The sequence below is a fragment of the Leopardus geoffroyi genome, chromosome D2 (genome assembly GCF_018350155.1).
Source record: "Leopardus geoffroyi isolate Oge1 chromosome D2, O.geoffroyi_Oge1_pat1.0, whole genome shotgun sequence".
Taxonomy (NCBI): domain Eukaryota; kingdom Metazoa; phylum Chordata; class Mammalia; order Carnivora; family Felidae; genus Leopardus; species Leopardus geoffroyi.
The window spans coordinates 57,376,522-57,400,822 of record NC_059334.1 but is presented as its reverse complement, the minus strand read 5'-3'; the positions used below and the strand labels follow the sequence as shown (position 1 = coordinate 57,400,822).

The following is a 24,301-nucleotide window of genomic DNA, read 5'->3' as shown; positions in this document are numbered from 1 at the left end:
GGACTGTGACCCGAGCAGGAACTGCACGCCAGCCTCCAAACAGGGCTGTTGATCGTCTCTCTGGGGCCGCACAGACACAGGAGGACGAAGGCTTCACTTTCTCAGGGAGCCAGCTGAGTTTGTCCAGCAGATTCCAGAGTGATACCCCACCCAGACTGTCAGTCCAGGAGGCAAGCCGAGCCCCTCCCCTCCTCTCCCTCCCCAGGGTCAGCCACAGCTCTCTCCTTCAGCGTGGGCCAGAACCCCAGCCACATCCTGTCAGGTCTGCCATTGTGTCTCCTTAGCAACAGACACGTCCCAGGAGGGGAGGCGAGAGAGCGCGGGCTGCTTAGCTTCGCAGATAATGCCAACCTCTCCTTCCGCAACCATCCCCTTAAGGAACTGTGGTTGAACAGCAAAGTGGTCGAAAAGAAGACCACTGGAGAAAAACGAGAAGCGGGAAGAGAAAAAGCCCTCCCCAGGGAACAGAGCTAACATTTACGGAACGCCTATCGTATGCCAAGAACTTTACGTGTGTGTCCCCATGAATCCCCCCCGCCCGTGCTGTGGGCTAAATGTTACTCATCTAGTTTATCACCAAAGAAGCAGAGGCTCAGGGAGAATAAGATCCACAAGGTCACGTGGCCGGTTAAGCGGCAAAAGCTCTGATTCAAAGCGGCAATTGTCTGGCTCCGCAGCCTGTGTTTTTAAGCCTCTTGGGGAACGATCTCCGGGAAACTGACACCTGGGCAAATTATGTAACCAGCTGTCACTCGGCATAGACTGGACACGTGCTGTGTGCTGGGCCGGGTTCTTGTGGCCGGGCCCATACACTTGTGTACAACCCTGGCTGACCCCTGAGTGCCCCATGACGTACAACATGATCAGGATGCAGTCAGAAGATAAGTGCTGTTGGAGCTGGGCAGCAGCCTGAAGACACACGGAGGTGCGGGGCTGGAGGCAGAAGGGCCCTTGAAAGAGGGAGGGGCAGGGAGGGCCTCTCTGGGAAAGAGGCATTTGAGCAGAAACGTAAAGTAAGCGTGCTGGCCTCCAGCCTCGGCTTTCTCATCTGGAAAATGGGGATAGTACCTACCTCACAGTTATCGTATTAAACAAGATGATCTGAACCACTTGACACGGTGCCTGGCACGTAGTCAGCCCCAAAGAAATTTGAAATATTCATAATATTACTAAGCAGCAAAGTTCAGGATGAAGCCTGGGTCTGTGCAGTGCCGAAGGCTCGCGTGGCTCCCGGCACTCCCTGCTGTGGCCCAGGCCACCCGGGAGTCGGCAGTGCGGGAGATGTGGGGGGACACTGGCCACCCTCGGGGAACTGACACCTTTGCAGAGAAGAGATCTCAGGACTGAAAATGGCCATAAGGGAGCAGAGCAAACCCTCCCGGGGCCTGAGCTGTGGGGATGTTCCGCCAAGTTGTCACGCGGGGCCATTCCCAGAGAGAATAATCAGCAAGTAAACCGAGCAGGGAGAGCGTGGCATTGACTGGGCTGCACAGAGCACACATCCACCGGCAACTGGTGAACTGGCCTGGGATTCGGCGCTTGACTGTCACAGAAGCCCTAGAACATTAAATCCAGAGGCACCTGAGAAGTCATTTAGTCCTGCCCCATCCTTTTCAGCTGTGGAAACCGGGGCTCAAAAGGAACAGTGACTTCCCGAGGACCATAGCCGCGCCAGGAATTTGACTCCTGCCTGGGGCTCCTCCTTGCTCACACTGCCTCGTTTTCCAGAAAACTTAAAGTATTTCAGATGCAGAACTTGTTCTTTCCGTGGTGCTGACCCAGAGTCAGAGTCAGGGCAAGGGCCCACCAAGCGAACCAAAGAACCATCCCTGGCGCATGGAACACAGCTGGGCAAGAGCTGAGTGAAAGGGCCAGGTGCACAGAGGGTCCTGCTCTGCTAAGAAGGGAGGCTGCAGAAGGGGATGTCTGGTGGGGACAGAAGGAGGACCTGTATCGCTCTTCCCAGAAAGTCCCTGCCCAGCCCCTCATGAACCCAGCCTGCCTGCCAGAAGGAAAGTCTGGGGCCCAGAATAATTCCTATAAAGGGAACTCATGGTCCTTCTTCATGGCCAGCCCCGAGCAACCATGAAGGACTTATCACCCAGAACCATCTCATGTACCCGCCCCACCCACCCCCACCAAATATCTAAGGACTAACACTCCTCCCTGCACCCCAGACCTGGGTGCAGAGCTCCTGGGGAAGGAGAGAAGCCCAATCACATCGTGCCCAACTGCCCCTGGGGACCGTGGCAGAGGAATAAGCTTGGGCCACGGGGAGGAAGGTAAACCCGATACTTAATCTTCATGGGACTTCCCGGTCCCCTGGCTCAAGATTTATAGGCCTCGAAGGCAGATGCAGACAGGAAAGAGGGAGGAGAGGGTCTCAGAGCCTCACCCCAGTGCAGAACATATCTTGTGTGCCAGAATATTAGAGAACTGGTCCCAAAATCCTATGGTCTTCCCACCCCCCCTCCTCCCTTCCTTCCATCCTTAAAATGTTCTCTTTGCCCTAAGACCCTGTGATCAGATGGCCTGAGGCTTGACTTCCAGACACCCCACCTACATGCCCTGTAAGTGGCCTCAAACAAGCCGCTTCCTCTCTCTGAGCCTCACTTTCTTCCTCCACAGAATGGAAGCATAACAACCTCACAGAGCTGTTGAGATGAAGCATGCAAGGTGCTCAATGCAGTGACTGACTGATAACATGCAGATATTATTATAAAATCTGCCCCAGGCCCTTTAATCTACTGCTTTCACTTCTAGCACTGCCTGATTTGGCAACAATCCATAAGTCATTAACTGGGGCAATGTGAAACCTGTAAGAATCCTTCCCAACGAGACATAGCCATCACTCATATGCAGAGCTCATTCGGGGACCAGGTTACACTGTATCTTCCCTTTGAAGAACTCCGGCGCTGTATTTAGATCTGCACTGGGAAGCACAGGGCCGATCGGTACCCATCCATTCACCTGCCTCTCCAGGGTCTGCGAGCATCCATCCCAAGCCAGGCAGCCCTCTCGCCCACCTCTGAACCATCAGTCATCTCCCCGTACCCATCTTCTCTGTATGCGTCCACTTATCTGTTTGTCCACCCATGGTACTTCACTCTCTAGGGCCCCAGGTCCAGATTTCCAGGCAACGTACTCAGCCCCATGAGGATTTACCCACCTTACAATAGTGGTGTTCAGGGAGCACTGAGCAGGGCTGAGTGGGGTCAGGATGCACACTTCCTCCCCCTCCTCCCCTCCCAGGACAGGTGGAGATCATGAGCAGAGCCATGAGATCACAGCCAGGGCAACTCAGAACAGCTGCCCAGCACAGGGGATGGCCCAGCATCACTGCCTCTACCCTTTTTTTTTTTTAATTTTTTTTTTAAGTTTATTTATTATTCTTGAGAGAGACAGAGCATGAGCAGGGGAGGGGCAGAGAGAGAGGAGGAGACACAGAATCCGAAGCAGGCTCCAGGCTCTGAGTTGTCAGCACAGAGCCCGACGCGGGGCTCAAACTCACAACCGTGAGATCATGATCTGAGCCGAAGCCGGAAGCTGAACCGACTGAGCCACCCAGGCGCCCCCTGCCTCTACCCTTTAAGTGAGTTAGTCAGTGACCACCTGCAGTTGAATTGTTATCATTCAGTGGCCACTCACCTGTCTGCATCTGCCTAAGCAGCCCCTCAGGTCTCATTACTCCAGGGGCCAGAGGATTTCACATCTGTATATCCCTGCCTCTTCCTGCCAGCCTTCCTGGTGGGCTGCATTTTGCATTCACCTGTCAAGGGCAAAGCACTGTGACAGGCATGAGGGCAGGGGGTGGGAGGCACTGGAGGTGAGTGAGATAAGATCCCCACCCTCCAAGAGTTTACCAAGGGACTGGGGACAGAGGGGAAAAGGCCATTCATTGCCATGCACAAGGTCCAGTAAGCTACGTATAACATTTCCCCCTTCCAGGGCCTGGCTCAGGCTGCTCTCAGGTGGTAGCTGGTTCCCAATCACTTTTCCATTACAGAAATCGATAACTTGAATTACTCCAGAATAACTAGCCCCATCATGCCTCTGCAAAGCTAATTCTTCTGTGTCCGCATTTGCCCACGTGCTTCTCCCTGGGTCTGGAATCCGTCTTTATGAGGCAATCCAGGTAGAAAGGAGTCTTTCACCCGACTGTGACACAGTGGCAGAATGAGAGCAGGATTTGGGGTCTGACGCTTAGGTTCAGGTCTTTACTCTGACACTTACTAGCTGTGGGCGCTTGTCAAGCTACCTAACCACCTGGAACATCAGTTTCCTCATCTGTAAAATAAGAATTCAAATATAACCACCCACCAGAGTGTTAGCGAACTAAATGGAATAATAATGTACATGAATGTTCCTGGCGTATATTAGGGAACCAGTGAACCCTTGGACAAATGTCTGTTTATTCTATGCAAGAATCTGAAACCTGGCTATAAATCTGTATCACGAGGCCACTGTATAATGAGGTCCTAGAGTAACTTCGGCAATAACAATAATATTTTACTTGGGAGAAATAGATTCTCATTCACCGAGATGCATTTTCATCGTGCTCTCATTTTACAGATGACAGAGCTGGGACTCAGGATAACTGAGCGCAGCGCTAGGGGACGGCAGACTGGTGCAGCCTTCTGACTCCCCCTTCCCACTCTTCCACCGCCTCCGTGGTCCCTGATTCAAAACCGCAAGGCCCGGTGCAGCTCCAGGCTGCCGCACGCTGAGTTCTGCCATCCGGCAGGCGCTGAAATGACAAGCCCGTTAAATAGCCCCTTAGAGGAAGAGCCGTGAGCTCGGCACTCTGCCCTGGGCTCTGCCAAGAGAATAAATCCTCCCAAAGTTGCCTGAGAAGGGTCGTGTGGAAACGTCAGAAGGCTGCACTCTGAAAGGAAGGAAAGAAACTGACGTTACCGAACGCCTCTGTCATGCCAGGCACATTCTAGGCCAGTTTCTCAGATTCCTCAAAAACAATTGTTCTCAATCATTTTTAGTGGGTGGTCACATACTCCTTTGAGAATCTGCTGAAACCTTCGATCCTCTTCCCCAGATAAATGCATGTTATTTTGCAAATATGTGAAGAAGGTGGGTCAAGGTCAAGAGCTCCTGGTGTAAACCTGGGCTGTTTTAGGATTTTCTTAGGTACCAGGGACCTTTCTTCTCTTTTGGAGGCCCCACCCCTCATCATATCAAACATTGTCATATATATCCACAACTCACACTAAATTACACACACACACACACACACACACAACCAGAGTTAAGTTGAATTACAGTGGACTGTTTGACAGTATTACATTTTGTAGATATGTAACAAAGTATTAATTTCAGCTTTGTGTTTACTTTTCCTATTTTGGACCCAATAAACTTTTTTGGTAAATTTTATTGAAATGTACCATACCTATAAAAAAATACACAAAAGTGTGGAGCTCAATGAATTCTCACAAGGTGAGCCCGTCTGTGTAACCAGCACTCTGCTGGAGAAACAGAGCATGAGCACCCAAGAAGCCTCCCCAGGCCCCCTTCCATTCACTATGCCTCATCCCAGGACAGCTGCTCTCTTAACGTCTAACACCAAAGATTAGCTCTGCCTGTATTAGAATGCCTTACGAGTAGAACCATAACTTGTACTCATTTCCTGTCTTGTTGCTTTTGTGGAACTGATAAACTTTTATTTGGGCCTCAGACATCTTCAGAGGCCTGTAAAAAGGCTCATAGGCTCTGGGCACTGTCAAAATCGGGGGTTCTCGACCTTATTTTCACTCTAGAACCTCCAGGAAAACTTTTTAAAAGCCTAATGTCTAGGCTGCACCCCAGAACAATGAAATCAGAATCTCTGGGGATAGGACCAGACATCAGTGGTTTCTCTTGCTCCCTGGGTGACATTGACTGCAGCCAAGGATGAGAGGTACTGGCCCACACGATTTTGTAAAGTATTAGTACCCCTATCTTACAGCTGGAGAGGACAGTGGGGCTCGAGGGGTCTCCACCACGTGCTACCCTCATAAAGCCTGAATTCCAATTCAGGTCTCACTAGGAGTGGTATTTGCATTGCCTTCATGCTTGGTAAATAGTAAAGTCCAAACGAAGCGTAGGTGCCTCCTGCCAGAAACTTTCCTTACTCTGAGTCCTTCCGGAGCTGTGGTCAAGGGAGCTAGGGTTTCCCAAGAACAAGGCGGTGCCCCAGGAGCTGGACGTAGGGGGAGTCACCGCCAGCTGGACTCCATCTTTGCCCCACAGGGTTTGGGAGCCCTGGGGATGGTTCCCAGGCTGCTGGGTTCCGGGGTGCAGTGCACAATTCTGCCGCTCGGTGGCACCACGAGCCTCTGTAAACCCTGTGGTTTTCACACACCCCAAAGGAAGCTAGAAAGCAGTCTGGCAGCAGTGACCATGGGGGAATGGCAGCCCAGAGCTTCCTGGGGGTTCCTCTGCTCGCTGGGACCTGACACGGCCTGTTCCTGGCTGGCCAGGGGGATGCAGAGACGTGGCTGTGACCCAACCCAAGGAGGAGGCCACTTCCCCCATAACTGAGCCAGCAGAGAAGAACCAGGGAGAGAGAAGCCATGCCTCACCTGCTTCTCCCCGCTCTGCCCTTTACCGAGCTGCCCCCGTGGGCTCCGCAGTTGAAGAGCACAGCCCACCCATGCTCCCGTGTTGCCTAGAAGCTCCAGCCCTGGGCTTGGAGGTACCAGGCACAGCTCCAAGTCCTTACCTGGGAATCTGCCAAATCCTAACCTAGGATGACCGAGGACCTCAAGCTCTGACAGAGTCCCTAAACCTGGGTGAACTTTGCCTAGATTCAAAACCAAGCTCTTCCACTTCCTAGTTGTGTAACTTTTGGCAAGTTATTTAACTTCCGTGAGTCTCAGCCTCCTCATCTGTAAAATGGGAATAATAGTCCACATCTTACGATTGTTGTGAGGACTGAATGGTTATGTGGCCTCTTAGCCTAGCGCATGGCACAGAGTGATAAAATAAATGTTAGCTACTACTGTGTATTACTACTATAAATAATAACCAACAGGACAGAATGTCTTGCCAACAGGACAGAATGAACTTACCCACATGTTAAAGAACAGCCTCCATTGTGACAACCCCACACACCCCAGGTTTGAGCAGAGGCAGTGAGTCCAGCCTGCCCCAGGGCTCAGGGAAAGGCCCAGCTGCCCCTCAGGAGCAGCAGGCACAACTGTGAAAGCCACCCAGAGTCCCAGTCAGCACCAGCCAGAGGGGATGTCCCCAAAGCCCCCACCCTGGGGGCTGGAGCCATTATCCCCACAGTCTGGTGAGATCCTCTCTTGGCCCACAGACCTGAGCGTGTGACCCTGGCCGCCCTGAGGCCTAAGGCAACTTCCATCCAGATGCCATCGGCATGGTGTCAGGTTGAGCACTGGGTCAGGAGATCTTGGTTCTAAATTTGGTACCACTGTCGGTCAGCTGTGTGAACTGGGGCAAGTCACGTGACCTCTCTGGGCCTCCATTCTGTCTCATTTAGATGATCTTAAATCCCCTCCCAGCTCTAGCACGTGGTTTTATCAAAGTATCTGGTACACAATAGGTGCTCAATAAATGTTATTTAGTTTTATAAAATCCAACATACGACTCTGCTAGGTTCTAACACCCTAGTCTTTAAAACTGAACGACTTCTCTGATGCAACCCCTAACAGGGCCCAACCCAGGGTGAGAGCTCAAGAAATGGGTATTTATCTCATTACTGACTTTTGACCTGGCTCTCTGTCAAGCTGCTCCCTCCACCCAAGGCTGCAAGTGCCCCATAAAGGCTCCATATTAGAGGATCCAGAGGGTAGCTTCCCCACTAGACTACAAGCTCTAAGAAGGTAGGGTTGGTCCTGCCCACGTCAGCCTCACTGCTTCTTCAAGAACACCCAGCCCCACCTCCTTGGCATGAGGTGGGTGGGCAGCTGAGCATCCGCTCCCTGTGGTCCCGGGGCATAGAACTGATGGCACCCCATCACCATCGGGGAAAGAAGTGGCACAGAGCCTCAAGCTGGGCAAGTCCTTTTATTGGAAAAAGAAATAATAAAACCAAAGGCCACTGCATCACCTGTGCCCAGCCATCCCACAGGAGAGGCACAGGTCAGACATAAGGCCCGGCCACACAGTGGGCCAGAATGGGCATGGGCCAGGCCGCAGTCCTCTGTGGGGGATCGTGGGACCAGGACCCGCCCACTCGGGCTCGGGGCCTGCCTTTGGCTCCCTGGGTAGGCACCTCCCTCCCACACACTGCTGTCTTGTGCAAAAACAATCAGGCCCCTCTTTGGTTCCAGAAAGCTACCTTCAGCGGCTGGTCTTTCACATGCGCTTGTAGCACCTCCTGCCGGCTGAGGCAGGCAGCCTCTCTGTCTGTCTTCAGGGCACCGGGGCAGGGCTGCTTCCTTCCTACTGGCCGCCCTGGGCCTTGGCAGGCGGGGGCCTCGGTGGCTGGATGCTTCTCTTCCCTTTCGAGAAAGGAGTTTGCCTTTTCCCCTGCAGGTTGCCAGTTCCTTTGAACATCCACAGAAGCCTTGTTTACACGGCCTTAGAGAGCTCCAGAGCCTGGGTGGGCTGAATGGGCAGCGTGTGTGGCCCTGTTGCCTTGTCACCGGGAGCTTGGGAGAGGGACACAGAAGGTCCCAGAAGGTTGGCTCTGCTCTCCTAGACCCCCAGCTTCTCTTCTGCTAGAATGTACACAGTAGAATCAGAAGGTAGGGAGAGCTTTGCAGGCAGGGGAGAGACCAGGAAGAAGAGCCGAGCTGGCAGCCCCAGGCAAGGGGCAAGGAGCTTTAGGACATTTATTTACAAGGGGACAGGCTGGACCCATGCAGGGAAGCAGCCACAGACTATCACATACAAAGATAAGACGGGATGCAGAGAGGGGCAATCATTGGCCTGGCAACCAAGGGGAACAGACAAGTGCACGGTCACATACACATACATACACATGCACCCACAGGTGCAACCACACGTGTACACACACACAACTGCACTCACACACATCCATCCACATGTGTGCTCATACACACACCTACACATACACATGTGCATTTCTGCACATAGCGCACTCACATATATGCACTCACACGCGTGCCTGCATGCACACACACTCATTCTCACATACACACAGGTTCTAATCTCAGGAAGTTGGCTCCAGTTCTGAAGGTTCAAACCTCCCAAGGCTACATGTCTCCATGAAGCATTTCTCCAGACCCCCAAATAACCTCCTAGAGCCCCAGGCTGTGTGCCCCACAACCAGCGCCTGATGTCCTGCAAAATCTCAGGAGTTGGATATTTCTTGGCAAGGCCAAGGTGGCCTCCAGGCTTTGAGCAGAGGAAGGGGAAGCCAGGAGTCTAGAAGAGGTCAGGAGGGGACTGAGCAGCTCCCATCTCCCCAGACCTCGAATCGGTGGAGGCAGGATCACAGACAGGCAGAGCCCCTGCAGTGGCACCAGAAAGAGCAGACACTGGGAGACAGCCACGGGGAGCAGGACCCTGGGGAGAGAGAGTCCTGGCGGGTGTGGGATTTGTGGTGAGGAATCATGCGGGATAAGGGCATTCTCTCTGGGACCTGAGCCCCCCTCCGGGTGTTGGGTAAAGAGCTGCAGAAGCAAAGGGCTGTCCAAATTGTGTTGGCCCCACCCCCACACCCTCACCCCAGCCTTCCCCTGGAAGATCTGGCTGCGTGTGACCAGACCTCCCCCATGGAGAAAATGCTAGGTCAGGAAGTAGGCCGTCCTGCCAGGGGTGACAGGCAGGAGGGAGTAAAGGGGGGCGCGGGTAGATGGCCCGCGGGAATCACCGGGCCAGTCACCCTTCCTCCCGCCCCCCCCCCTCCCTGGGGAGCAGCAGGGGCCCAGAGAATGACTCAGAAGCGGGTGCTCTGGTAGCGCAGCCGCCGCAGGTCTGAGAGGCCCTCAGTCCGGCCGTACACCTCCCTGCAGGGACTCTCGGCCAGTCACCGGGCCCCCGCCCCGCCGCCCCCGCCGCTGCTGCCGCTGCCGGAGCTGCTGCCGCTGCTGGAGCTGCCGCTGCTGCACCGGTCCTCGTAGATGGAGATCTCGATCTGCGGCCGGCGTTAAGGAGGGAGCCCCTGCCAGCTGCCGAGAAGGGGCGGACGGAGGCCAGCAGGGGAGCGGGCGGCCGAGCCGGTACCGCGTCCCAGACAGCGAAGCCGGGAGGCCCGGGGCGCTAGACCCCAGCCCCTCCGCGCTCTCGCGGGCGCTCGGTGTGCACACGCACACAGGGACCTGCCGGGCCGAGCACTGCGCAGGCGCACAACCGGAAGCTTCCGCTTTAGTGGGTCTAATTACCAAACACCGGGACAGGTGGTGGTACGGCGTGGGAAGTGGGAAGACCTCGGTGTCCCGAGTTCTAATCCTGACTCGCTTTCTCTCGAGAGATGGGACGTTAGACCGGTCATTTAACTTGTTACCCATGAATGGCCGCGTGTGTAAAATGGTGGTAATAATGGAATCTTGGGGTAGCTGGGGGACTGATTGAAATAACGCTTGTAAAGCTCTAAGCCCAATGCCTGGCACTTAGTAAAAACTCAATTAAAAAAAGGCCCCTCTCACAGGGCTTTGTAAACAGAAGATTCCGGTCTTTGTGTTTTCTTTCCTCGTTTTCCTCTCAATTTTCCAGTAAAAACATTTTTTTAACACTTCTACTCTGCGAGTGGGCTGTGTGTACACCTTGACCACACTTTTCCAGGTGGAGCGAGCAGGCCTATAACCCAATTCCTGGGCCGGCCGCCCACCAAGACTTCATTTTTCTGATCCGTAAAGAGGGGCTCAGGACGTACACCCAGGAGTACACGAGACCGTAGACATGTAAACGTGTGCAGAGATCCGCGTGTTCCCCGAGGGGCAGTGCAGCTTCATGGTTAAGTGTGGGACTGGGCTCAAATCCTGGCTCTGACGTTCACCGGCCGGGTGACCCTGGGCCAGTGATTTAACTTCAGTGGGCTCGTGGACAGAGGGAAGAATAAGAGTTACCCACCTTGTAGGGGTATTACGAGAATTACATCGTTTCAAAGCAGTTAATATGATACCTGGCATGTATTAAGCGCTGAAGAAATGCAGCCCAGTAGAAGCAAACCCTGAAATTCACAAAAGGCATTGATAACTTATAGTGGGGGAGGAGAGCTGACGACCAGTGATGTGGGGAATCCTGGGAAAATCCCTGAGCAGAAGCCCCTAGGGTGGTCCCTATTTCTGGGTGTCTTCACCAAGGAACCCACCAGTTGGCAGCTCTGGGCCCTTGCACAGAACAGCCAGGAAGGATACGACCCGCATCCCGCGCTCCACGGGGTCAGTGAGCAGGAGGCCTCGAGGGGCAAAGATCTTCTCGTTCTGCTCCTGGATGTAGCGGGAGATCTTCTTGAGAACCTGCAAGGAGAGGGGCCGGCTGAGGATGAGCGGGCAGCGGGGGAACCCTGCAGGAGGGGATGCATGGCAGTCAGGAGGGGAGCCACCTTCTCGTAGTGGGTCTCCATGCAGAGGAAGATGAAGTAGGCCGTGGCACAGGCCAGGCAGCCCTCAAGGTAGGAGCTGCCCCCGATCTTCTCCGCCTCCGCGTAGAAGCTGTTGAGGGTCTTCACGGTCTCCTCAAAGAGCTGCCGCTCAATCTGGAGGAGAAAGGGACAGGGAACCAGGTTGAGGCTAGCCTCCCTGGACCAGACAGTCACAGGTAGGAGGCCGGGTGGCAGTGGTGGGGCCACACGGATGAGGGGAGTGGCACACAGGTAAGATCGGAGAAGCTGCCCGTGGAACACTGGACTGAGAGCCAGGAGACCTGGGGTCCAGTCCAGACCTGACCATCAACTAGATATGTGGCCTTCAGCTGATGACTTAACTACTCCAGCCTCAGTTTCCACAGCTATAAAATGGGAATAAGAATGACTACTTGGCCTCCTTTGGGAGCAGGAAACTCTCACAATATCAGAGACGTGAAGGCTTCCTGAAAGCAGACGGTCAGGCAGGAATTCTGGTGACTTCGTCGCCCCCCCATTTTCATAGCTGCAAAAGTGCCCAGGACCTAATTGGTAGGGGCTCCCCATGTTTGGATGGGACTCCAACTGCATAAGACTGATTATATGAGATCTCAGGAGTATCTTCTCTCAAAGAGGTCACCAAGAACACGACAGCCTCGTGGGTGCGCACAACTGGGAAGCTGTCCTGCCTGCATCCATAATCATAATAGCTAATATTCATTAAGCACTTTCTATGCTTTCTATTTTTAAAAGCACTTTCAGGTACCAATGTAATGTTGTGTATCAACTATACTTCAATTTAAAAACAAATAATAAGATTTTTATCAATTTATCTGGCAACTGTAGATTAAATTATGCCATTGCGGGGCACCTGGGTGGCTCAGTCGGTTAAGCGTCTGACTTCGGCTCAGGTCATGATCTCACAGTTTGTAGGTTCCGTGTCAGACTCTGTGCTGATAGCTCGGAGCCTGGAACCTGCTTCAGATTCTGTGTCTCCCTCTCTCTCTGCCCCTCTCCCACTCGTGCTCTCTCTCTCTCTTTTTCTCTCTCTCAAAAATAAATAAACATTAAAAACATTTAATTGTGCAATTGCTTCATCTGAAAAAAAAAGCTTTGCAGAGTCTGATATTTTTTAAATTTTTTTTTCAACGTTTATTTATTTTTGGGACAGAGAGAGACAGAGCATGAACGGGGGAGGGGCAGAGAGAGAGGGAGACACAGAATCGGAAACAGGCTCCAGGCTCTGAGCCATCAGCCCAGAGCCTGACGCGGGGCTCAAACTCACGGACCACGAGATCGTGACCTGGCTGAAGTCGGACGCTTAACCGACTGCGCCACCCAGGTGCCCCGAGTCTGATATTTTTTAAAAAGTTAATCAAAATAAATGAATAAATAACACACTTTCCCACATTTTCACTTCAGTAGCTCAAAGCTCAGCTCTGTGGTCCTGGCCACCGTCATCTCCGGCCTCTTAACTGGTCACTGTGCCCCCAGCCCTGCCAAGGGAGGCTGCTAAAGTCAGATCATGTCACAGCTCTGATGAAGAGCTTCCAAAGCCTTCTCATCTCTCTCCAAGTAAAATCCAAGAAGTCCTTATATGCCTGCTAGGCCCTACAGGGCCTGGCCCTGCGTCCCCTGAGCCCGCCTCCTGCTTTCCTGCCCACTCAGTCCCCAACCAGCCACAGTGACCGCCCTGCTGCTTCCTGAAAATGCACAAGTCCTTTGCACCTGTGTCCTCGGATACAACACGCCTCCTCCAGACACCCCCACCCCAGGCTCATACCTACAGGCCTAAGGGCTTACCTTATCTCACAGACCTCCCCCACCATTCACCTCTCCCCTGCTCTCCCAGCCCTGTGACCCTCACACACTTATTTTTCTAGTAGTGGTCCCCACTGGAGCTACTACATATTTACTTGCTGTTTTATTCTTCATACCTTCCAATCAAAAATGAACTCATGACTTCACTTCTACATCCCCAGTGCCTAATACATAGTAGTTGCTCAGTAAATACTTGCTGAATGCTAAGTGAACTTGTCCAAGGTTACACAGCTCTGACCTGAATCTGTGCTCTTTAATAATCCTACACTAGATTGGGAGGTCATGCTCCAAGCAGGTGTCAAAGTGTCTGTAGGCCCATTTTTTACATTCCTCAGAACACCCCCTTCCCCACTCACCACTACAGGATCAGAACTGTCCATCACACAAGCTAGCATGGGACCTTCCATGCCCATCTAGGACAAAAGGTCTCCCTAAGAATAGTCAGAAGCTTTGGGGTTCCCAGCCACTGTCCCTACACAGATCTGGAGGGAATGCATAAGAAAACATTATGCTCTACCCCAAGAGTCGCCCTGCCCCAAAGGAGAGGTGTGTCCTTTGATGAGATGAGGAGACCTCACAACACCCTAGAAGCTGGCTACCGATCAGATTAGCAAAGGCAGCCCTGCCCCACCTTCCCAAACCCATTCGGATAGGCCTGGGCTGCTGAATGAAAGAGCTGGGGTCTGCCTACCGCCCTCCAGAGGGCAGACTCTCTAATTCCAGGACAGTGCTACAGCAGCCTGGGAATGAGGACCATACGCACCCCCGAACCGGGAGCAAAACTGGGCAGAAGGAGCTGACTTGCAAGGGGTTGGTGGTCCATGAGACACCCAGGTAGCTGGCTGAGTCTGGAGGGAGGGGCTGTGGGCAGAGCCCTTGGTCGATGACCTGGGCATCGGGATTTCTTAAAGGTCCCCAGGAAATTCTAACATGCAGCTGGGGCTGAGACTGCTGCCAAGAAGTAGAGATTCCTGAAGCTGATGCCATCAATCGGACTAAGGAATCTGTTTTTGTTTCATAAGCTCTCCAGGCGACTCTTGTGCTACTGATGTTCCAGGGCCGCTGAACTAGGAAATCTCTGAGGCTTTTTCAGCTCTAACTTGCAGTGAGGTGACAGCAAGACAATGTTAGGGACATTTTTTAATTCTGCCACGTGAAGTGCCTGAACAAGTTATATGTCACATATTACTTTCATCCTGGAAAAAAAAAATACATTGGAATAAGTCCCTGAGTTCCATCACGGCCTATGTTCCAAGTTTAGAAAAAAGACATCCTTACCCGGCTGTCCAGCTCCGGGGGGAATTTAGTCTGGAACTGACAGATGGTCCCATCACTGTAGTCTCTCTGGATAAAGACCTTGGTGGCCAATGAGGCACTTCGCCGCAGCTCCTGCAGATTATGGACCTGAGGAGGCATACAGGAGACTCACACTCAGGGTGACCATCCATCTAGGTTTGTCCAAGACTGACGGAGGTTTTCAGGATGTGATTCTTACAGCACTAAACCAACAAAGTCCCCAGCAAACCTGAACATTAGCCACCCTACAAGTGCTCCAGGAAAGTCATGGGGAAGCAGAACTGTGGAGTTGACTAGAGAAGACACGTCAAGCTATCCCAGAAAGATCTAGAAAAAGCCTGAATTAGGGCAAAAGCTGAGCCAAAAGGGGATGATGGTTCTGGAATCATCAACAGAGCCAGAAGCAAATTTTAACAAGAGGAAAAGACTTCCTGGTAGCTGGCCCAGATCCTTCTCTCTCTTTCCCCTTCTCCCTCCCTCCCCCTCCCTTCTCCCTCTCCCTCTCTTTCCCTTCCCCCTCCTCCTCTCTCCCTCTCTCCCTCCCTTTTCCTCTCCTCCCTTCTCCTCCCCTCTATTTCCCTCCTTCTCCCTCCTCCTCACTCTCCCTCCCCCTGCCCCACACACAGAGCCTTTCACACTTTTGTTCACTCACCAAGTATCAAATATTCACAAATCATCAGGCCTCGTGCTTGGGGAACCCAGCCCTGAACAAGACTGAGGTCTCAGGCCTCAGAGGTGGGGCTTACAGCAAGGTTGGGGAGGGGAGTAGGACAGAGGAGGACCTGATAGCCCACCAACTGGGAGGGAGATTCGGGTTGAGGCCAAGTTAAAGCCTGGGTCCAAGAGCACCAGGGATAGCTTTCCTCTCTAGCATGTCTCACCACAGGAAAGAAGGGGCACCCAAATGCCCAGAGAAAATCATGGATAAGGTAGGCTGAACCCAGAAATTAAAGAAACACCTTGCCCTGGTAAGGAGAAGTGGGGCAACTCTGTCCCTTGCCCACACCTGCAGTTTTGACATTGACACAAACTCTAGCACTTGAGGGGACTGGGCTCAATTAATAGGAGAACAGGGCCTCTTTCTTCCACTTCCAGCCTTAGTCACCCACATTTGAAAGAAGCATCCCACTGGGTAAAATATGCCAAACATTGGAACCATGTGGAGGCCAAGCCCCAAGGGCAGAGTGAACACACAGCCAGTTCATCCTGTGTAATTAAGGTGAATCTCTTCCGTCATTCAGCTTTCATTTATTGAGCCCCTACTATTGCTGAGCTCTGGGGATGCTGAGCAAAGACAGTCTGTGAGCTCCAGGGAAGAAGACAAGTAAATATATAATAAATTAGCCTGTGATAAATGCTTTAGAGAAGTAACATCTTACCCAGAAATGCTTACTCAGAAACGACTTCCTGAGGTCTGTGTTGAGTCATAAAGAAGGCCAGGAGCTGCCAGTGGTAGGGAGCAGGCAGTGGGTGGGGAGAGGGATGTAAAGTCAACCCAGACAGAGGGAGAAGCTTGTGCAAAGAAAAAAGATGGCAGAGAACACAATATGCTCCAGTTGACTGCAGGCAGATTTCAGCAAGACGGGAGTTGGTTTGTGGATTAGGCAAGAGCAGGGGGGAATGACAGTATAGAGGACAGTGCTATCACAAAGAGCTGGAGGGGGGCTCTACTAGAGGGGAGGGTATAGGACAGAAGACAAACTTGCTTAAAAGCTGGGGGAAAGAGTAAGCAATGAGAGAAAGGTAGGAGAAATAACTGGGAGATCAAGGTTCGGAAAAGGGGAAAATCAGAGAACACTGCAGGAGACTTTCCTACATCCGGCAAAACTTGCTCTGCGCAAGAGATGTGATACCAGAGTACTGGGGCCGAACTGAAGAATATATAGATGCTCCTCTTGTCTGAACAGTCCTTGATTCCTCTAATCAAGGTTTTAATTGAGAAAATCCCCTTGACATTCACTAGGATCGTATGATAACTTTGAAAAATAAAGAAGGCTTTAGTGGTATAAGTGTGTTATTTGTTACTCTGTCTGCTCTATCTGGTTAGGATCTCATACTTTTATATTTTCCAAAGAAAAGGAAGGGGCTGTGGCCTTCCTCTGCCCTTCTAAAACCAACTGACATGAGCCAGTGGATCATGAGGATGGATTCCCCTAGCCCCAGAAGGATCATTCAGGAAGCTCTGTGAGGGATGCATGGGAATTAGCATGACTGGGTAAGAGGCCAGTGGCTGGGGTAAGAGGCCATTTGAAGGGATGCACTATGTTTGTAGTGTCCAGGGAAACACAAAAGCAGGTCTAACCCAAGAAAAGTGATGGTGAGAATGGAAAGAAAGGGAAAAAACAGTGATTCAACTATTCTTTTTTTTTAAATTTTTTTTAATGTTTATTTATTTTTGGGACAGAGAGAGACAGAGCATAAACGGGGGAGGGGCAGAGAGAGAGGGAGACACAGAATCAGAAGCAGGCTCCAGGCTCCGAGCCATCAGCCCAGAGCCAGGCGCGGGGCTCGAACTCACGGACCACGAGATCGTGACCTGAGCCGAAGTCGGACGCTTAACCGACTGAGCCACCCAGGCGCCCCGTGATTCAACTATTCTATTATGGATAGAGCTTCTTCCCCTCTGATGGCCTCCTTTGTCTATGTCCGAGTGCACACATGCACTGTGTGCTACCATGAAGGTATGTGTCTGTGATTGTCTCTAGTGAACACTTCTTCTTCCTCCTAGGCGTACAATTAGATTAATCCCCACCCTGCTTTGCAATTAGGTGTGGCCATATGACTGAATGGAATATGAGTGGAAGTGATGAATTCATGTATAGGCTTAGCTCACAACAACCAGCCACTCTTCTGTTACCTTTCCTCTTTCACAGAAACCAAGGAAGCTGTATGTTGAAGATGATGGGACCACAAATTGGAAAGAGCCTGGGTCCCTGAGTCAGCCTGGAGGAGACCTACTTGCTGATCAGGATCACTTCTCTGGGACTTTACTGAACAATAAACTTCTAGTTTATTATTCCATTAAAATTTTAGGATGCTACCTTGCATAGTATGGTCTCATCTCCTCTTGGCTTTGATCTGTGAGTTCTCAAGTACCCAGAGTAGGAGAGCTCAACACCCTTTCCAACCCCAAAAATCCTGAGCCTTAGAACAAAGCCTCTGGGTGACCAGGGATCTACTTCCCTCCCTGTAGAGTATTTGTGGAGTCTTGAGGAGTTGCTAGAAGATGGTATCAGACTCATTGTATATTCCAGAGCTTTCATCTCCCAGCTCTATGTCAAGCACAATATAACATACTCATCTGTAGTTGGCAAAGAGTAGGACTTAAGGCAAGGCAGCATCTCCTGGCTCTCCCCATCCACGGTGGCTCAGTTGTGAAGTACCAAAAGGCCCTGATGGAAAGAGGGCCCACTGACCTGGGAGCAGGATACCTGGGTGCTAGTCCGGGCCACATGACCCTGGGCCTCCATTTCTTCAACTAGAAACTGAGAAGCTGGAACAACATAATCACTTAAAGCCCCTTCTAGCCCTGACATTCAAGAGGCTTTCTCAGGGATTATGAATGCAAATGTTTATAGGAACTAAGCATGTAAGTGGGTTGGGCGAGGGCTGTAGCTAATCAGAGAACCTGTCTCAAGAAAGCGGCTGACCACTGCCATGTGAGAATGTGAGCCCAGGATGCCACACTTCGACATCTTAAGAGAATGCATAAATCCAGATTTCCTTAATATCAAATGTCTTGATTTTTTTTTTTACGTTTCCAATAAATATTTACATTTGTAAGCACTAAGCAGACCAAATAAGGCACAACTGTGAACAAGATTCACTCCTAGAATTGCCAGGTTAGGACCTCTGAATAAGAAATCCCATCATAGGGGCCCTTGGGCCAGAGCTAGAGCCAGGCTCCAGGCACTTGCCAGCTATGTAGCTTTCAGGAAGCGAGCACAGGTTTTCAGGAGAGATCCATGATGCTCTGATCCCACAAGAGGATCCCAGAATATGCCTGCACCTCTAAGAGACCACAGCTTCTGTGTCTCCCCTGAACAGCGACTCTGGGGTTTCTTAACTGACCCTGACACCTGGGCTTCTCATCTACTTCTTACCTTCCTCAACTCTGCCCTCTCCCCTGCCACCATCCCAGGCTTGCTGGCAGCTGGCTAAGGACACACCAAGAGGCATTTCATGAGGAAGAAAGAGAAAGTCAGTGGCAATACCTGCTGGCACCAATTTTTGAACTGCAGTATGACAGGGATAGGGAGGCAGCCTGAAGAATGGGCCATACACCTGACAGAGCCAACCTGGTAGAGGTGAGGGGCAAGCACTGGAGTTCAGAAGAACATTCCCAGTCCCAATCTGCCCAAGACAAACAGGAGGCCCCATCTGGCCCACATCTCCATCCTCATTAAAAACTAGCTAATTCCAGGGGCGCCTGGGTGGCGCAGTCGGTTAAGCATCCGACTTCGGCCAGGTCACGATCTCGCAGTCCGTGAGTTCGAGCCCCGCGTCAGGCTCTGGGCTGATGGCTCAGAGCCTGGAGCCTGTTTCCGATTCTGTGTCTCCCTCTCTCTCTGCCCCTCCCCCGTTCATGCTCTGTCTCTCTCTGTCCCAAAAAAATAAATAAACGTTGAAAAAAAAAAAAAACTAGCTAATTCCAGAGGATGCATTTGGGGCTCAACTCAAGAATCAGGAGATTCAGCCCATGAACCAACACCATGATCCCTGGCTGGGGTGTGGAGGAGGAGTGAGGATCGTGAGTCAGAGGCAGCCAAGTCAGGCCTCAGGATGGAAACCCAGGCACAGGGCCTCCCTTCTTCTCAGCCTACACAAGGGCCCAAGCCCAACCCACTGTCTGTTGGCTGTTAATTCCAGGCCTCAGAGATCAAACCTCCAAATGCCTTGCTTGGATAACACTACTTGGGTGCATTTAAAAATCTCTCAGGGGCTGGGGGCACCTGGGTGGCTCAGTCGGTTAAGCATCCAACTTCAGCTCAGGTCATGATCTCACGGTTTGTGAGTTCAAGCCCCGCATTGGGCTCTGTGCTGATGGCTCGGAGCCTGGAGCCTTCTTCAGATTCTATGTCTCCCTCTCTCTCTGCCCCTCCACCACTCATGCTCTGACTCTCTCTCTCAAAAATAAATAAACATGTTTTAAAAAATCTCTTAGGGGCCAAACTCCACCACTTAAACTTAAAGAAGCCCCTCCCAGCCAGGCATTTCCCAGTTGTCCTTGGCCATCTGGACTGTTTCCCAGGGCGGACCCTGCTCCCAGTGACACACATTTGCAGAGGTTTGTCACTCAGGAAATGGGCTCATTACAGTTTTCCAAATGAGGTCAGTGTATCACTCAGGAGGCTTCATTACTCCTCTGAGTTCCTCACACACACTCCTCCCTTAATGCTAACTCCTAAACAGAAATTGGGAAGCAGAAAAGATCCAGTTTCCATGCCTTCCATCCAGGGATCTAGGGACATCCATGCTTTCTCTATGTTTCTGCCTCTCTCCTCCTCACCCATCTCTCCCTCCCCCTCTGTCTTTCTGTCCCTCCCTCTCTTTCTCTCCCTCCCTCTCCTCCTTCTCCCTCCCTCTCCTTGTCTTGATCTCCTCTTCACCTCCCAAAACACCTTCTGCTGGAACTGTGGACTTACCAGTCAGAACCCAAAGGGAATGGCCAAGAAGTTTGGCATGAGGTTTTCCTTCTCCCAACAGGTTTTCCCTGGTAATCTTAACTCAGTCCTAACAGTAAAAACAGCCTGGGGAGAATGACTCACTGCACAGCCCAGATAATGTGCACATTCTGTGCCTTGGCAGAGCTAAGGCTTCCTCCCTCAGTACTGCCAGCAGGGTCCACCCAAGGCCAAATTGGGAAATGGGTAATGTTTGTCCTCTGCTCTCCATCCCTTCTGGGCATATCTCTGTCCCTCTGTCCCTCTGTCCCTCTGCCCTCAAGCTGACCCAGCCAGGCTGAACAGGGGGCCTGAGTCCTTCCTGAACTCTTCCACATCCATTCCCCCATCACAACTTCACGTGCCCACCTCGCTGTTGAGCAACGCCGTTGGCTAACTGGATACACCTGGCTGCAGCAGAAAAAAACACTGACCAGGGAGACAGAAGACTCAGTCTCTAGTCCTTGCCCTGACTCTTTTGAGCCATAGTCTCTTGAATACATCTTGCATTCCAGTTGCATTATCTGTAAAATGGGATAATGATGCTACTTCACAGAGATCAAGCAAGCTCCTGAGCCTCGGTTGGCTCGTCTGTTAATTGCGTATAATAACAGCATCCTTGCCCACTTCACAGGGTTGCTCTAAAGCTCAAAGGAGATCATACATGTGATAGTGCTTTGTACACAGGAAAGTGCTATATTCACAGAGGCATTAAAAGCAGAGCCTCTCCCAGGGGAGAGTCACGCATGCCTAACAGCAGCCTCCTAGAAACACTGCCTCAACCTAGAGATGTGAGCCTGCTGGTTGGAATTTCTGGACCATAACAGACCTGAAGTGGAGATATGATGGGACAGACGGCCTCCTGGGATCTGTCAGGTCACATCACAGGTGTGGCTGCCTTCTCTGCCCACTCCTCTGGCCCAGCTATGCCAAGTTGTCCTTTGCTGCCCAATACCAGCGGGCTTTGCTGCAGCCTGGCAGCCTGGCAGCCCTATCTGGAAGGTGACCAGATCCTTGGTCATTTGTCCTTTGTTCTTCCTGCTCTCCTCAGTAACTTTGGCACTTTCCAAGCTTTCTGATTATTTATTTATTTTGCATTCCTCCACCTGTAAAACCAAGCTCCATGGGTCTGCTTAAGGCTTGGCCCCTCACAAGGTCCTAGAGGGTGAGCTCTCCTAACTAACCTTGTGCTTTGTCACAAAGCCAAGCAGTACCAAGCAACTGTACCTTGTTCTGTGGTGGCCACAACAGCAGAATTGCAATGGTGACACTTGGTGTTGATGTCACCCTGCTCACCAGGACGCCCCGATGCAATGCAGAGAGTCATTCAAAAGCCTGTGCTGTTCCCCCTGGCTTGCATCCCAGCTGGGTGAGAAGTAGGGAAACACCACAAAAGAAGTCAACATCAGAACTGGGGAGACCCTGGTGTCCTGGGTTCCGCTCCGAAAATCCAAAGGAAGAAACTTTTCAGCTCTGCTGCTAACATGCTGTGTATCAAATAGGTCCTCCCCTTCTCCATGTGGTAGCTTTACCACTTATAAAGTGGGAACATAAAGAGCTCCACTTCCCACATGAAAGGAGGGAGTACAAGAGAAAATTCCTGACCTCTTAACCACTGCACCAAGATTCTGCCCTCAGCCAACAGGTCCCTGGGTTCAACTTTCAAGTCCCTTGAAGGTGACACACCTATAAGCACACCCTAGAGAAGAAGAAGAAGACAGCTCCTCCCATCAGACCCGGGAAATGTAGACACCCTGGTACAAGAAACTTGAATGGTATAAAAAAAAAAGGGGGGACGGGGAGCGGGGGCAAGAAAGCATAATATGCAAAAGTAGAGACTGGTGCAGGCAGCTCATTAAACCCAACTGTTTGAGGTTTTGGCCTGAGGATTCTTTGTCCCCTCACTCCCCCACGAAGGAAATGTGAAGGTGGACGTAGGTCTGTCATCTCTTAACCAAGCTTTTGGGTTTAAAAGCTGGATGGCTGCACTGCATAGCAACAGCAACCAGCCGCCTTCCTTCCCCTAAAACAGGGGCGAGCTCACCTCCAAACCTCTAGGGAAGTAGTTTTAGGACTAGCAGTTCCAGGGTAAGAGGAAACCCCAGCTGGGGCCCTGGAGCAAACCTGGTGCTAGTGCCAACAAGTGGCCTGGGCAGCCTCGGGGACTCAGATGGGTAAGATAGCCAGAGATGAGATGAGTTCTCAGGAGAAGCCCCCTCTTCCACCCTGCCACTCTGCCCTCCACCCCTCCCCGCGTACTGATTCAGGGAAACCACCCCATCCTACCCTACCCCACCCCCTCACTCCACCCCACCCCACCTCACCCCCCCCTTCTTCCTTTCCCGCCCAGTCCGCCCCTAGCGGGGATGTGTTCCCGCACCAGTCAGCCACTGCCTGCGGGCCGGGCGGTCGCCCCCTACCTCAGTGGCCATGTTCCAGGGGCGCCGACCGCTCCGAGCCTGCTGCGAGGCCGGAGAAGGGGGGCTGTCCGCGGTGCTGACTCGGGGAGCGGGTGGGCTAACCGCGACGAGACGGGGCCCGGGGCACTGTCCGCGGTGCTGATGCGGACGCCGCGGGCCCGGCTAGTTGGTGGGCCGGAGGGCGCCTAGGTACTGGCGACCGCCGCTGTGCTATCCGCGGTGCTGATGCGGGCGCCGGGCCGGGGAGGCGAGGCCGCGCCCGAGGCTCTTCACCACCCGATCGCCGGCTGCCGCTGCTCCTGCAAGCAACGGCCCGGTTTATCTTTGACAGCGGCGGCGGGGGTGGGGGCGGCAGGGGGAGGAGGGGCCAGGCGCCTCCGCGGACCGGGAGGGGGAAGCGCGGCCCCCAGACTCCGGCGCCCGCCCGCCGGAGAGGAGCCCCGCCCGCGGCCAGAGGCTTCGCTCCCGCCCGGCCCCGAGGCCCCGCCTCTCCTGTCAGCCCTTCCCCCTAGTAAGAGCGCCAGGAGCTCTGCGCTTGCTACCACGGCCTCCTGAGACTTCCAGCCCCGGAGAAGAGAGAGGCAGGACGGTTCTGGGGCAAGACACTCAGCTTGCGGAGGCTGACAGTCCTCCACGCGTTCGCAGGCCCCCAGGTGCGGCCTCTTTACCTTTTCAACACCCCTCCCCCAACCCCTCCTCCACCGTGGCCCCAGGCTTCCTCTACCGTATTTTTCTGTTCTTTCTCCCCGTTTCTTCTCTGTGCCCCCCTCCCCAGACTTGCATGGACATTCCCTCCTCTCCTCATCTCGTCTTTTCACTGCTTTGAACCCTATTAGCTAGAGGAGAATGCTGCTGACCGCAGAAAATCATTTCCTTTCTTTACGTGCCTGCATTTCATCCCCAAAGAAACCCTGGGTCCCCTTCTTTCAGGGAGCTCCAGAACTGAAGCCAGTCTCTCCACTGCTCTTCCTGACCCTGGCCCCACCCCTACTCTTCGCCCTCTCCCCTGAAATCCCAGTGTTTACATATACACCACCACCACTCAACAAACACAAGCAGATGGTGCCAAACTGGTTTACCCAGGATGTCGGGGCTGGCCCTGGCGCTGCCTTCACAATTTTGACATCAAAGCTTCCAGCCAAGTGACCTACCTATTTCCTTAATAAACAAAAAGGAAACACCAACACAAGTGCCTTTTTACACATCCATAACACCCCTAGGTCTTTGGGGGAAGCGGAGTCTGTTCCTCTGCAGCTCATGGCTGCATGAGGGGCAACAGCAGCCAGGAGACCTGGATTCTGGCTCAGGCTCCTCCAGCTGTATGACCTTGGTCAAAAGCCTCACCTCCGAGCTTCTTTCTGTAAAATGAGGGCCGGACTTCACTAGACCGTTTCTAGGATCCTTTCTTTTCTTTCCTTCAACCTTTTATTTTGAAATTTTCAAACCCACAGGTTGAAAGAATAGTACAATAACCATACTGTCCACCTAGCTTCAACATTTGTTAACATTTTGCCATATTTTCTTGATAGATATGGAAACATAGATATATGTTTGGCTAAATTATTAGGAAGTAAGCGACAGATATGAAGTTTTCCCCTTCAGTCCTTCACCGT

General features: G+C 52.3%; 2 protein-coding genes across 7 annotated transcripts in view; one reads left to right on the top strand and one right to left on the bottom strand.

The window, feature by feature from the left end:
* Positions 1 to 17,516, top strand: part of CRTAC1 (cartilage acidic protein 1) — a 158,210-nt gene extending 140,694 nt beyond the window's left edge. For 2 of the 6 annotated variants that reach the window (XM_045438476.1, XM_045438475.1), the window contains one exon: positions 9,939 to 10,589. In XM_045438476.1, the coding sequence (XP_045294432.1) occupies positions 9,939 to 10,189 (251 nt within the window). In that variant the 3' untranslated portion in view covers positions 10,190 to 10,589. Of the gene's footprint in view, positions 1 to 2,628; positions 3,334 to 4,572; positions 5,386 to 9,938; positions 10,590 to 17,478 lie in introns of those variants that run through there. The other 4 variants (XM_045438482.1, XM_045438480.1, XM_045438483.1 and 1 more) reach the window with 3 other exon arrangements.
* Positions 11,036 to 21,817, bottom strand: GOLGA7B (golgin A7 family member B). The gene is made up of 5 exons (XM_045438484.1): positions 21,496 to 21,817; positions 20,703 to 20,792; positions 14,588 to 14,713; positions 11,471 to 11,623; positions 11,036 to 11,384 (listed from the first exon to the last, which is right to left on the bottom strand). Exons 2-5 carry the CDS (start codon positions 20,787 to 20,789, stop codon positions 11,205 to 11,207), a joined length of 546 nt encoding a protein of 181 aa, XP_045294440.1. The 5' UTR covers positions 20,790 to 20,792; positions 21,496 to 21,817; the 3' UTR covers positions 11,036 to 11,204.
* Between the last annotated feature and the right edge of the window lie 2,484 nt (positions 21,818 to 24,301).